This window comes from Siphateles boraxobius, unplaced genomic scaffold (assembly GCF_051911475.1).
Source record: "Siphateles boraxobius isolate OS27281-9 unplaced genomic scaffold, OSU_SipBor_1 46, whole genome shotgun sequence".
NCBI classification, from domain to species: domain Eukaryota; kingdom Metazoa; phylum Chordata; class Actinopteri; order Cypriniformes; family Leuciscidae; genus Siphateles; species Siphateles boraxobius.
This window is the reverse complement of record NW_027509097.1, coordinates 8,791,768-8,806,171: the sequence shown is the minus strand read 5'-3', so window position 1 is coordinate 8,806,171 and position 14,404 is coordinate 8,791,768. Positions and strand designations below refer to the sequence as shown.

The 14,404-nt window shown below is 36.3% G+C and overlaps 2 protein-coding genes across 8 annotated transcripts in view; both read left to right on the top strand.

Annotated features, from left to right (window-relative positions):
- The first annotated feature begins 316 nt into the window (after nt 1–316).
- Nucleotides 317–4,897, top strand: LOC143709882 (endoplasmic reticulum-Golgi intermediate compartment protein 2). 3 transcript variants are annotated; one of them, XM_077200652.1, is made up of 14 exons: nt 317–438; nt 1,558–1,682; nt 2,029–2,137; nt 2,264–2,310; nt 2,429–2,496; nt 2,574–2,614; nt 2,709–2,810; nt 3,047–3,142; nt 3,229–3,284; nt 3,470–3,568; nt 3,749–3,846; nt 3,935–4,097; nt 4,348–4,427; nt 4,527–4,897. In XM_077200652.1, exons 2-14 carry the CDS (start codon nt 1,577–1,579, stop codon nt 4,539–4,541), a joined length of 1,080 nt encoding a protein of 359 aa, XP_077056767.1. In that variant the 5' UTR covers nt 317–438; nt 1,558–1,576; the 3' UTR covers nt 4,542–4,897. The 3 variants fall into 3 exon arrangements, with proteins under 3 accessions (XP_077056767.1, XP_077056766.1, XP_077056768.1); XM_077200651.1 differs by having other exon boundaries at nt 3,467–3,568; XM_077200653.1 differs by lacking the exon at nt 3,470–3,568.
- A 448-nt stretch (nt 4,898–5,345) lies between these two features.
- ccdc186 (coiled-coil domain-containing protein 186) overlaps nt 5,346–14,404 on the top strand; it is a 31,589-nt gene continuing 22,530 nt past the window's right edge. For 3 of the 5 annotated variants that reach the window (XR_013194417.1, XM_077200650.1, XM_077200647.1), the window contains exons 1-3: nt 5,346–5,717; nt 7,885–8,744; nt 10,722–10,848. Coding sequence is in view for 4 of the 5 variants with exons in the window: in XM_077200650.1 (XP_077056765.1) it covers nt 7,906–8,744; nt 10,722–10,848 (966 nt within the window). In the remaining variant the exon portion in view is untranslated. The remainder of the gene's footprint in view (nt 5,718–7,884; nt 8,745–10,721; nt 10,849–14,404) is intronic. The other 2 variants (XM_077200649.1, XM_077200648.1) reach the window with 2 other exon arrangements.

Here is a 14,404-nt window from a genome sequence, read left to right as displayed (position 1 = left end):
TTTAGCTCCCTTTTTTTTGCCCTGTGAAAGCCTTTATTTCCCTTGTTTCTTTATTCTCGCTTAAGTTGGATGTGGTGGTGTTTTATTTTTCTGTACTTTTCCTATGTGTTATGTTTGTGATTAAAGCATGTATGCTTGACAATTTTTTTTGTCAAAATATATTATTGTCACTGAATTGCCAACCCAGCCATGATATGACACAACCTATGTCAGTTTACACAGCATAATAACATAACAAGGGATGTATCAGGCTAAGGTATTTCAGTAATGTTACTCCACTTTTGTGCTGTGGAAACCATGTGCTTTTTTGTTTAGCCGGAAAAACCAGCTGTTCCACTATGCGGCAGTGGTTGCAAAACAGCACCTTTGAATGGAAGTAAATGGACGGTCCCATTGGAAAGTGTTTAAAGCCTGGTTTTAAAGGTGTTTAGGGAAAAGGTAAGACATGGATTTAATCTACATTTGCATCAGTCTTGTTATGACTTAATGTCAGTTTGATTTTTGGAGTTGATTGTGCTGAAATGAAGTCAAATATAACAGTTATTTCAGTTGAGTGAACTGGAAGAATGATCCTATTTAGCTGTTTGCTTTTAAGTTAGAAAGACAGGCACTACGGCCCGGTTTCACAGACAGGGCTTAGTTTAAGCCAGGACATTTAGATAGTTTTTATAAACATGCCTTAGGAAAAAGAACATTACTGGTGTGCATCTTGAAACAAATGAATGGCATATTTTAAGATATGTCAGTGCAAGTTGCTTTTAGTTAAAACCGCTCAAACATGCATTTTAGTCTGAGGCTTAAGCCTTGTCTGTGAAACTGGGGCTAAAAGTGATTTCAATTACAATGGATCTTTAATAAAGGTTGTTTTCTCGAAATGAGTTTTTTTACTCATGCACTGAGCCAGAAGTCTATTCAGTAGCCCTTACATACACGAAACTTTCCAGTTGAATTATATTTATATTCTGAAGGATTATACAGAGGAATCTACTATGGGGTCTAGCCTAACGCATTATTCCTAAAATTCGTTTGCTGTCTGTTAATGGAGTGATAATGAAATTCTAAAAATCCCTATTCAATCTGTAAAGACCTTTAACTCTAATGTCAATAAAATGAAAGAACAATTTTTTACTTGACTTTATCCAATGTTTTTAAATAAATTAGTGCATATTTAATTGGATAATGCTTCATTTGCATTTTAGAATGTAAATGCCCGGTTTCACAGACGAGGCTTAAGCCTAATCCTAAAATACACGTTTGAGCTGTTTTACCTGAAAGCAACTTTCACTTACACATCTTAAAATGCCAGTGCCATTGTTTTGTCTCAAGATGCACGCCAGTAATGTTTTTTTTAGGCACTTGTAAAATCTTCTTAAATGTGGTAATTTAACTAAGGCCTAATCTAAACCCCATCTGTGAAATCGGGCTATAGCATTTTAGAAAATTTGTAGTACAAAACAATTGTCTTAATGTACTGTGATAAATCATCCTTGGGAAGTATGGTGATATCTTAGTTAAACTCTTTACCCTTTTCATAAAGTCATGTTTTTGCAAGTACAGGACTACCGACATCACTACAATGAAAAGACTGAACAGAAAAAAGACTATCGATATAGTGAAAGAACTAGACGCCTTTCCTAAAGTTCCAGAGAGCTATGTTGTAACATCAGCTTTTGGCGGCACAGGTGAATTTTGACATTTGCTGTTTGAATATTACAGTAATTCGTGAGCTTAGAATTATACGGTTCTATCTCCACTTTTGGTCGAAATTGAGTTTTTGACATAATCTTATCCATTATGTGTTTATTAATGTCGGTGTGGTGCTATTTTTGTAAAAAAATATATATTTTGTCAGTAGTTATTAATAAAATAGAAAGGTTCCATCTCACAAAACAGCAGGGATGTAAAAACTTTGATGCTCAATTTCTCAGAACTACCCTAAACGGAGATAGAATTATAATTCTAAGCTCACGAATTGTTACCTGTAATGTTACCTGTTTCTGATTAAGACTTCTTGGTTGTCTTCTCCAGTGTCACTGGTTGTTTTCATCCTCATTGCACTTCTGGCCATATCAGAGTATCTTGTGTATCAGGACTCATGGATGAAATATGAATATGAGGTAGACGCAGATTTTACCAGGTGTGTATTTTTATTTTATTTTTTTTGCGTGTTTACAGTTATATATTTATTGAGATTTTTCGAATACATACGAAAATATAGGACCTGACCTAACTTTGTTTTGTTGTTGTTTTTGATTTTTGGCAGTAAATTGAAGATAAAAATTGACATCACAGTTGCCATGAAATGTGAAAGTAAGTGCATCTATGCACTGGAATTGTTTTCAAAACGTTTTATGCCTAGACTGTATTCATAGTCTGAATCAATCAACGTATCTCACGTAAAAGGTTTTAAAACCATATTCTTGTCTAGGGGTGGGTGCAGATGTGTTGGATATTGCTGGCACTGTCATTGCATCAAAGGAACTTAAATATGATCCTGTAAGTAACTGCAAACCATACACTGCATTTCAGATTTAATTTACTGTTAATAGCAACTGCGTGCTTTTGTTTTTCAGGTTAGCTTCGAGCCCTCTCCACAGAGACAAATGTGGTATCAGTATGTACAGTGTTTGTCAGTTATCACTTAAATGCACAGTTGTCCAGACATGTGTGTGCATCATAAGTCTTCATCTCTGATTATTGTATCTAAGGATATTACAGCAGATTCAAAACAGACTGAGGGAAGAGCGTTCACTTCAAGACGTACTCTTTAAATCAGCATTGAATGGATACTTTTCTGACCCAGTTCCAGGGTACATCTGTTTAATTAATTGCAAAAATATTAAGTCCAGTGCTGATGCAATAAAGTACATGATGATGCACTGAAATGTAATCATATTTTAGGTAAACAAACTTTTAAATCCACATAACAGAAAAACATTGCATTAAATGTTATTCAGGATTTCATTAAACATGATGGAGCTGAATCTTTTCCCTTACAAACAATTAATTAATCATGCACTGTTTCTGTTTTTTTTTCTTTGCACAGAAATGATTCTGAATCCGAATCCCAGAATGCATGTAGGATACATGGACAAATCTATGTCAGTAAAGTGGCAGGGAACTTCCATATCACACTAGGCAAGTAAGTATACACTTTTAGCAACAGAAATACTGTTGCTTTTATAAACATGTTTTCTACATGAAATTATTTGTTGATTCTGTCCTCAGAGCAATTGAAACTATCAGAGGTCATGCACATTTTGCTTCATTAATCAAAAACGAAGGTACGTTTTACTTACTTACTCATCACAATATCATTGTAATCGTTTTAGAGAAATATTGTGCCATTTTTAAAGAAATTTCAGTACCTCTAAATTGAAAATTCATGTAATTCTTTAGATATCCTCTAGATGGAGGGCTCACACTTTGCAATTCCTATATTCAAAATTATCTCTCATTTTTCCAGCAGTATATAACTTCTCACATCGAATAGATTATTTGTCTTTCGGAAACGATGTTCCTGGAAACATCAATCCCCTTGATGGCACGGAAAAAATTACATTAGAGCGTAGGTCTTTTTCTTATAGTTCAATGTTTGTCAAATACAACTCACAGCATAGTCAGAGTCTAGACATAATGTATATGCAAATAAATGTAAATGTAGATGTAAATAATTAGAGAATGCCTCTTTCTACATGCAATACGGTACCAACAGTTGTAAGACTGTGTTCTTAATCTGTGTTTTCAGAAAAAATGCTGTTTCAGTATTTTATCACAGTTGTTCCCACCAAGCTGCACACATCAGATGTTTCAGTGGACATGCACCAGTTTTCTGTTACAGAAAGGGTTGGTTATATGTGTGTCCTGTGAATGCATGTGTATCTGTGTGAAAGTGTGTGTTGCTGACTGTTGATCATGTTGCTCTGTCATACAGGAGCGGGTTGTAAACCACGAGAAAGGCAGCCATGGTGTATCTGGGATCTTTGTTAAGTATAAACTGAGTCCATTAATGGTGAGGGTGAGCGAGGAGCATATGCCTCTCTCTGTGTTTCTTGTGAGATTGTGTGGCATCATTGGGGGAATCTTTTCAACTTCAGGTAACTTTCACACACTATACAATCTAAATATAAGTCTAAATCAATTACAGTAAATGTTTTTATTGTTTAAGGCAAGTTATATATATATATATTTTATTATTGTAAAGCCGTTTTTTTAATATTATCCAACATATTATCAAGCTCACAAAATGTATTATTAATGTGAGCATGCAAAGACTTTTGTGAAAATCAGCAGCATCATGACAAATCATAGCCAAACATTCATAAACTTTTCTTCTTCTTGACACAGACCTGCTTCACAGATTGATTGGGTATTTTGTTGACATTATCTGCTGTCGTTTTAAACTTGGTGCAAATCAGTCCATTGAGGTGAGCCACTACATTTAGAAGACACGATGCAAGACTCTCTATTGAAAAAGTAGGACAAAGTACAACTGTTCTGACTAATTGGGTTCTGTGTTTTTCAAGGTCCTCCCTGATTAGGACAGCCTGGAACATTTACAGTATTCATTTGACAGAGGCCTTTATCCAAAGCGACAAATGAGAAGCATACATCGGCCCTGGATAGCAGAAACCAACACAGATTATTTTATGCAGGCCTCCACCCAAATGCAATTCCATATGTTTATGTACTTTTCATTTTTCATAATTGCATAATCATTCTTTCAATAAGTGGACAAAGACAAGTTAAAATCTCCCATTGTTAATTACTTTCTATTTTTTGTAATGTTTGTCAGGCAATCTAAAAATGCCAACTCTGTTACCACGATTTTATGTTAAAGTAATAAACGAACAGTGGATATTTTATTTTACACGTCAGAATTAAATTCTCTTTCAAAGAAGCACCTTGTAGTTTCATGACTTTAAGCACAAGCCTTGTAATGTCAAATTAAACTGTAGAACTGTCCTACCCTGTTAACATTATGGTGGACATTGGGCAATACACATAGCATACATTTTAAAGTGTCATACATCTAAAAGTTGATGTACTTATTTTATGCAGTATGTAGCTACTTGATAAACTGAGCATTCAATTGGATAATTATTTCTTTGATTAACTGGACAAAAAATGTCAAATTTTATTTTCTATATCTTAGTTAAAAACAAAATATTCCACATCCTGCCCAAACAATGTACTGTTAAATTTCTCTATGTCTTGTCATATTTATTATAGGCCTATTATTATAAAAGATCAATTATAGTTATATTTTAAAAAATGACTTTATAAATACCATGAAATTTAACGAACGCTACATCAACAACAAAAACAAAGTAAACCTAGAAGACGGATACTTTAAACCATAGGCTACATGACTTCCGGTCTTTGCCGTTTGGTTTAGTTTAACGTTACAATAGAACATACAGCTAGAACGCGTATTTAAATACGCTTTATATAAATTAGATTTTTTTGACAGTACGTTTCTTACCAATATAAATATTTAACTTACGACTTGACTTCCCCTGTCGGCGGGATTTGATCCTGCGTTCTAGTTAACTTTCTGCTGGCCATCTCGGTGTTCGCAATTCTTCGCTATCAGTGCGTTCAGGGGCCATATTGTTGATGTGTCACCTCGGGAGGAGATCACTTACACGGACTTGACACTCACTATTTATCACTGCAACTGGTGTATGGCACTTTAAATGGATTTAACATAACCGGTAAGTCACGTATTTTAAACCAAAATATCCAGATCCCAACTGCAAAAGTATTGTTTATTAAATTAGCTTGAAAGCTAAGTCATTGGGTGAACTCAGTGGCAGCTGGCTGATATAAGTTAACGTTACTATTGTTATAATCTACAAGATTAATAAACACACGCTTGTCATATCAGCATAGCAAGCTAAACGTCTTGTTATAATTAAATATAGCGTTTAAAAACTCATATGATCAGCCTGAGAATGTAACGTTAACGTTAATGAAGGTCTAGATTGACTAGTTAGCACACACTCACACACACAATTCACAATTACATAGGTGTATTTTTGTATTGTAAGTTGGGTGTTTAAACAATTGACCATTCTATAATTCGTTAACACCGCATCTTTTTTGATTCGTGTGTGGACAAAGCAGGTGATTTCTGATTAAGTATGTGATATATTTGGAAAGGTTAGCCGGTGTGCTAAAGCTAACTGCACCTGTGTGGAAACAGCAGTATCTGTCACTCGCCTAAAAATTAATAATATAACCATTATTACTGCTTTTATTTACTAGTATTCCTCTTCCTCTTTTAATGCTGCTTATAAATAAAATAACTTGTTTGGTTCGAGTAAATGTGCCAATAGTTGGTTTTGTGTGCTGAGCACTGTCCATCCTCCCCTGTAGAATTAACGTTACAGAAGAAATGCTGAACATGATGATGTGTGAGACTGAAGATAAAGACATTTCAAACACAGATAAGAAAGAGGAAAAAGGAAGTTAACTTGGGTAGGAAATTGCTTAAATTTTTAATTTGAGTCAGATTGTTTTTCTACTGAAAGTTCTGACCAAAACATGTGTTGAAATCGTTTAGCATCCATTTAACACCTTTTTAAACGTATGTTTACTGAGTGTGAGTTTGAAATATCAAATATTTCAGTTTGTTGCTAGTCGACAGTTAAGAATGTCTGCCTGGAGAGAGGCATGAGAAGCTGGTGACCTTTTAAAGTTAAAGTTGAGTTATTGGCAGTTGGACATCATGTCCTACAACAGACAAGTCTTTTTTCTCGAACATAAATTGTGTATTATCAACCGACAAAGCTTTTGGATATATTTTGTTATTGTAATATGTTACATAGGTTATATTAAACAGTATTTTCCGTCATTTAGGCCTAGCCTACCAGTTTTGAAATAACACTGACAGACTATCGAAAAGGTTGTGACGGTTTAAAAATGTGTCTTGCCTATTGCATTTCCCAACTGTAGAAACATTCCCAGAGTTAAAGAAGGTAAGAGAAATTAGAAGTAAAAAATGAGAGCAAACAGCGTTTTAAAGGCCTTACAAAAATAGAATATTTTTTCCCCCCAAAGAAATGCTAGAGCCATTGTAACCTGCAATACAAGATTAAAATATAAACTTCATGTGGGCTCAAGGTGTTTGGGTTAAGGTCCATATCTCTCTCTCTCTCTCTCTCTCTCTCTCTCTCTCTCTCTCTCTCTCTCTCTCTCTCTCACACACACAAGTTAACTCTCACAGTAAGCTCTCAAAATAGACCTATATTGTAAGACTCATCCTGATAGTGTTTGTTACACATTCTTGATTATCCTGCTGGATGGGTTTCTGCCCCAGTTTCACTCATTTAGTGTGAATCACACAAAATCAGTGTCTTTTTCCTCAATGCCAAGTATTTTCTTTTGTGCACTCCAGTGTCATCTATAGGCATTTAGTTTGGAATGCAGGAAGCAACTGAATCCTAATACAATGACGTATCAGGCAAATTGGGCGTGAGAAAGGCGGGCCATCGTATTTTCACAATACTTGCATCACAAAACTGCCTCCGGGTGGAAGGAGAGCCGTGTCCTTATTTTGAAATGAAGGACCACACCTCAATAATGGAAATGTGTGGGTTTGAACTGACACTATTAATGGCAGTATCATGACAGCAGGTGTGACGACTGTGAGAGTTTTTGCACAAAAATTGTTGGCTACACAACATCCTGTAAAATAGGATGTCTTTTGTAAAATAGTCATATTAATGTGTCTGCTTTATTTGACCTGGTGATCCCTTGATAAAGATGTTTTATGGTAGCTTCTTATTGTTGATCATAAAAGTCATGTTTTTATTAGGCAGGTGCTTTGTTTTGAGTTTGACGTGCATGTGAGTCATTTGTGTGTGGTTTGTTTTCCAGTGCCAGCAGCTGAAGGAGATCATGGAGCCGTTGGATTGTGAGAGCGAACTGACCCCTGCCTCTGACCCCTCACAAAGTTCAGAGGTCAAAATGGTTCCGGAAGGGTCAACCTATGTCCTCAGCAATGAGGGTGAACCTGTTTTAAAAGAACAGGATGAAGACACTGAGCTGGACAGTCTTGAGCTGGATGTTACTCTTTCAGGTAGTGTGGACAGAGAAGGTCACACAGAGGTTCAACAAGAGGATGGACCTGGAGAACAAGCACAGGGTGACGGGAACACTAGCTGTGACAGTGGAACAGCCTCCATTGATGACGTAAGGACACCACTAGCTGTCCACGACAGTGTTGTAGAATCACTTCCTGGTGTTTTTGATGGAGAACTCGGCTGTTCTGGCATTGAGGAACCAGCAGGGGTGGTTCCAGAATCAGAAAGCGGGACTCAGAATGAGGTAGAGGAATCGTCTCCATCTGTTCTGAATGGGACAGATGATTTTTCATCCACAGAGTTTGATGCATTCAATGGGCCAACAGAACTTAACAGAACTCCTTTGACTTCTACACCAGCTGGTCAGGGTGAGGAACTGCCAGATGTTGTTTCAGTACCCCTAAACTCACAATCCAACTCCAACATGAACCCATATGACACGGACTGCAGCAGGAAGCTGATGTCTGAGATCCAGCGCTCTCTGTCTCAGGAGTCTCTACTGGATGAGCTGGAGGATGAGCTGTTGAACAGTCAGTCAGAGGGCATCCGAAAGGGACATCCTCCTAATGGACTTCAGAAGGACCAGAACTCCATGGCTTTATTTGAGAAGTGTGTACAGTACAAGTACTCCCAACAGGAGAAAGCCATCAAGAGGTAGGCTGTTGATTAATAGCTATGTCAATCAGCTCACTAGAGGTTATAGTCCACTGCTGGTGTTAAGATTTATAGCGTCATGAGATTGTAAATCATTCATTTAATTCGCCTTTCTTACCTGCATGAAAATTACTCTTCACGTTCATCACTATCTTTCATTGTCAGTGTGTAGCAATAAAATTTACCCATTTGCCTGCCAAAAGTGTCAGATAATTTATATAGATTTTCATAAAATAATTTTTATTTTTATTTTGAAGACACCTGCAGCAATTGTATTTTATATAATAAATATAATTATGTAATAGATTCTATATAGACTTATAATTATTATAATATTATTATTATTATTATTATTATTATTATTATAATAATAATAGTACTTATTATATTTTATAAGGATTTTATAGGTGTTGTAAAACTGATGTTCTTTGGATATTCGTGTACAAGTTATTAAACGGTTATTAAATTATGTATTTTTTTTATTCAAATTTTTTACAAGTGTAGTGCCTACACAGTTCCTTTTTTTCTCTTTGTAACATTTTTTTTAATAATAATAATAAAATAATAATAATTAATTTATTATAAAAATGTTTTTGGTGGGCTATAACTAGCCCTACTTTTATATGAATAACCGTGAATAACCATATTGAATTATAAAAGTGAGATGTTGTTTCAGTACACACACTTGTGCAAATGATTTGTTAGGATGATTCAAAGCAATGATTATTTAGTCTGAGTCTTTTTGACTGATTCATTGAAAGAACTGACTAAGTTGAATTTGTTTATTCAAACTACTTGACCCGGTTTCACATACAAGGCCTAGATTGAGCCAGGATTAGACATTTGTTCAATTAGGGCATTTAAGTAGCTTTTATAAACGTGCTTTAAAAAAAATATATATATATATATTACTGGGTTGCATCTTGACTTGAGACAAAACAGTTGCACTGTGACTGACAAATGTGACCCTGGATGACAAAACCAGTCACATGGGTCATTTTTTTGAAATTGAGATTTATACATCACATGAAAGCTGAATAAATACGCTTTCCATTGATGTATGGTTTGTTAGGATAGGACAATATTTGGTCGAGATACAACTATTTGAAAATCTGGAATCTGAGGGTGCAAAAAAATCGAAACGTTGAGAAAATCGCCTTTAAAGTTTTCCATTTATGTTCGCGATTGTGCTGCATTCACTCACAAAAATAAATGTTTTAAACATTTACGGTAGGAAATTATGCAATGTATTGTTGGCTATTCCCACATATATACCCGTGCTACTTAAGACTGGTTTTGTGATCCAGGGTCACATATTTTAAGATATGTTGGTACAAGTTGCTTTCAGTTAAGACGGCTCAAACATACATTTTAGCCTGGGACTAGGTTTAAGCCTTGTCTGTGTAGCCAGGCATATATTATTTTGCATCCAGCCAGTGAAAACCATGCATAATCATAATTGTCTTTGTTTTATTTCACGGGTCATTGCTTGTTTAACTCATAACATTTAGTTCACACTGCAGGCACACAACTATGATTTATTTTGTTGTGGTGCTGCTATTGATTATTTTATGATGTGGTCAACCTGAGCCTTTCTGCTCTAAAACCCCCTCCTGTTCTGCCTTTATTAATTTTTTCAAGGGCATCTGGCTGGCTCTCATATTGGAACCAGTCCACAGCTTTGCTTTGCCCGACCTGCTGTTAATATTGTCTGATCGGTGACTCTCATGGACATCTGTTCCCTCTCACATGGTCTTTTCTACATTGACACATTGGTGCCTGATACTTTATCGAAAACAATTATTTGTTGTTCTTGATCAAGTTTAGATCACCAGTTTAACTGCTAAAAAATATGCTTCTCACTAACAACAAGCAAATCACAGATGGACACAACAGAAGCATTATTTCACAGTACAGCAGCTCCAGTGTATTACAATGTGCTAAAATTGGTAGTGACAGCTGGTAACTGTTTTTCAGGTTACTTGATGAGAATAAGAAACATCAGGAGCTGATTCTGGGCATCTGCTCCGAGAAAGACACCATGAGGGATGAGCTGAAGAAGAGGACAGAGATGGAGAAACAGCATCATTGCACCATTAAGAAGGTAATGGCATCCATATATTGTTTTGTGTGTGTGTCTTTATTAGTTTTTTTGGTTAAAACATACACAATTTAACTAGAGATGCACCGAGTGCAATTTTCTTGATTTGTGTGAGACCTGCCGATACCGATTTTTGCAGACCTCGATTTTCTTTCAAAGAAAGAAATTGACAGCAAAAAACTACTTTTCTTCAATGCAAAATTTAATTTTCATTAAAAACAAGACGTATCAGGCAATAAAATATAATTTTATATAAAATAAGCAACAGCACAAATAAATGCAATAGAATAAAGAGAGATATGAAATAAACACAGCTTTAAGTTTTCCAGGTGGGTATACACGCATACAGTACAGGTCCTTCTAAAAAAATTAGCATATTGTGATAAAGTTAATTATTTTCCATAATGTAATGATAAAAATTAAACTTTCATATATTTTAGATTCATTGCACACCAACTGAAATATTTCAGGTCTTTTATTGTTTTAATACTGATGATTTTGGCATACAGCTCATGAAAACCCAAAATTCCCATCTCAAAAAATTAGCATATTTCATCCGACCAATAAAAGAAGTGTTTTTAATACAAAAAAAGTCAACCTTCAAATAATTATGTTCAGTTATGCACTCAATACTTGGTCAGGAATCCTTTTGCAGAAATGACTGCTTCAATGCGGCGTGGCATGGAGGCAATCAGCCTGTGGCACTGCTGAGGTGTTGGAGGCCTTAAGCTCATCCAGAGTGTTGAGTCTTGCGTCTCTCAACTTTCTCTTCACAATATCCCACAGATTCTCTATGGGGTTCAGGTCAGGAGAGTTTGTAGGCCAATTGAGCACAGTATTACCATGGTCAGTAAACCATTTACCAGTGGTTTTTGGCACTGTGAGCAGGTGCCAGGTCGTGCTGAAAAATGAAATCTTCATCTCCATAAAGCTTTTCAGCAGATGGAAGCATGAAGTGCTCCAAAATCTCCTGATAGCTAGCTGCATTGGCCCTGCCCTTGATAAAACACAGTGGACCAACACCAGCAGCTGACATGGCACCCCAGACCATCACTGACTGTGGGTACTTGACACTGGACTTCAGGCATTTTGGCATTTCCTTCTCCCCAGTCTTCCTCCAGACTCTGGCACCTTGATTTCCGAATGACATGCAAAACTGAGCAACAGTCCAGTGCTGCTTCTCTGTAGCCCAGGTCAGGCGCTTCTGCCGCTGTTTCTGGTTCAAAAGTGGCTTGACCTGGGGAATGCGGCACCTGTAGCCCATTTCCTGCACACGCCTGTGCACGGTGGCTCTGGATGTTTCTACTCCAGACTCAGTCCACTGCTTCCGCTGGTCCCCCAAGGTCTGGAATCGGTCCTTCTCCACAATCTTCCTCAGAGTCCGGTCACCTCTTCTCGTTGTGCAGCGTTTTTTGCCACATTTTTCCTTCCCACAGACTTCCCACTGAGGTGCCTTGATACAGCACTCTGGGAACAGACTATTTGTTCAGAAATTTCTTTCTGTGTCTTACCCTCTTGCTTGAGGGTGTCAATGATGGCCTTCTGGACAGCAGTCAGGTCGGCAGTCTTACCCATGATTGCGGTTTTGAGTAATGAAACGGGCTGGGAGTTTTTAAAAGCCTCAGGAATCTTTTGCAGGTGTGTAGAGTTAATTAGTTGATTCAGATGATTAGGTTAATAGCTCGTTTAGAGACCCTTTTCATGATATGCTAATTTTTTGAGATAGGAATTTTGGGTTTTCATGAGCTGTATGCCAAAATCATCAGTATTAAAACAATAAAATACCTAAAATATTTCAGTTGGTGTGCAATGAATCTAAAATATATGAAAGTTAAATTTTTATCATTACATTATGGAAAATAATGAACTTTATCACAATATGTTAATTTTTTGAGAAGGACCCGTATATTCAGGTAAGAAATACTACAGAAATGAAGGTAATCTAATGTAAAATAATGGGTTTTCTTCATTGTAAAAATTATAGATTAATGCTGACAATGAGTTACAAAAGCTATTCAGTCAAGAGCAGAGAGTGATTTTCTCTTTGACATTTGTTCTTTTATTAACATGACAGACAGCAGCAGTAACTCACTTAAAGAGCTACTGCACGGATCCAATATACAGTTACACAAAGTTGAGTTATCTTTCTCAACTAATTGGGTTTCAAGACTGACCTGTGTTTAGCTGAATACTCGCAAAGACTGTTATTTTGACATAATTTTGTATGTATTGGACTGTTTAAATGCAGTAACTAAGCCACTCATTTGGTACTTGCAACTCACAAGTCGTTTTAGAATGGGTTATTGCGCTCCACATAGATCAGTGGTGTACGCTGTTTTGGTGTGAGCGTTAAACTTGTTGGAATTAGTAAAATTATACACAATACAAGCACATTATTTTAATGGGAGCAAATGAGAGGAGTGAGTGACAGGAGGCGGGTGTGTGTCACTTTGCCGTCGGAGAGGAGAGAGTGAGAGAGGATGCGCAGCTGACGTTATTAAACTGTTTTCTATTTAAATATGTTTTAAAAACTTTATTTATTTATGTGGTGATGGCAAAGCTGAATTTTTTAAGCATCATTACTCCAGTCTTCAGTGTCACATGATCATCTAGAAATAATGCTGATGATATGCTGATTTGGTGCTCAAGCAACATTTCTTATTATTACAATGTTGAAAACACTTGTGTTGCTTAATATTTTTGTGTGAAATGTGATACTTTTTTCAGGATTCTTGGATGGATAAAACAGCTTTTATTTGAAATAGCACACTTTTGTAATGTTACAAATGTCTTTACTATCTCTTTAGATCAATTTAATGCACCGTTGCTAAATTAAAGTATTGATTTCTTTAAAAATAAATCTCACTGACTCCAAACTTTTAAACTGTAGTGTATATCCATGCACTCATGTTGCTCATGTATTTTATTTCCAGCTTATCCAGATTTTAGGTATGTTGTGCTCAATGGCATTATTTGTTATTTAAAAACATCATCAGGATCTGGATGGACAACCATGACTGTCCCGTTTGCACTGATTAGAGAACACTTGTTTGCTGAAGAGCTTTCATCTGATACGGGAAAAGCGGGTTTGTTTGAGAGAGACTCCAAGCAAAAAGACGACTGTAGTTCAGTTCAATCTGAAAGAGCCCCCTGTCATAGAGGGTAATAACACAAATCAAACAGAGCGGCCTGGAGGGGACAGGTCGAGAAGCCGTAATTAAGTGTTGCAGTAATGACGTGAAACTGTTGTGCGTGCTTTGTTGTCATGGTTTCTCCAAATAGGCGCACAGACAATCGCTTCCTCTGAATGAAACCTTGCCTTTCTCTTTACTTTTCATTCAATAGCAACACTGTGAAAATTTTACATGTGGTTGTCAGAAAGAGAAGCATTTATTTTTATGAAACCCTGAATGGAGCCTTTCAGTCATGTATCCCAATATTAATTTGAATATATTTTCATAAGCAGTCCGGAACTTGACATTTAAATGAAAAAGCCATGTTACGTAGGTACACCGACGGTCAAAAGTTTGTAATAGTTATGATTTTTTATCGTTTTTGA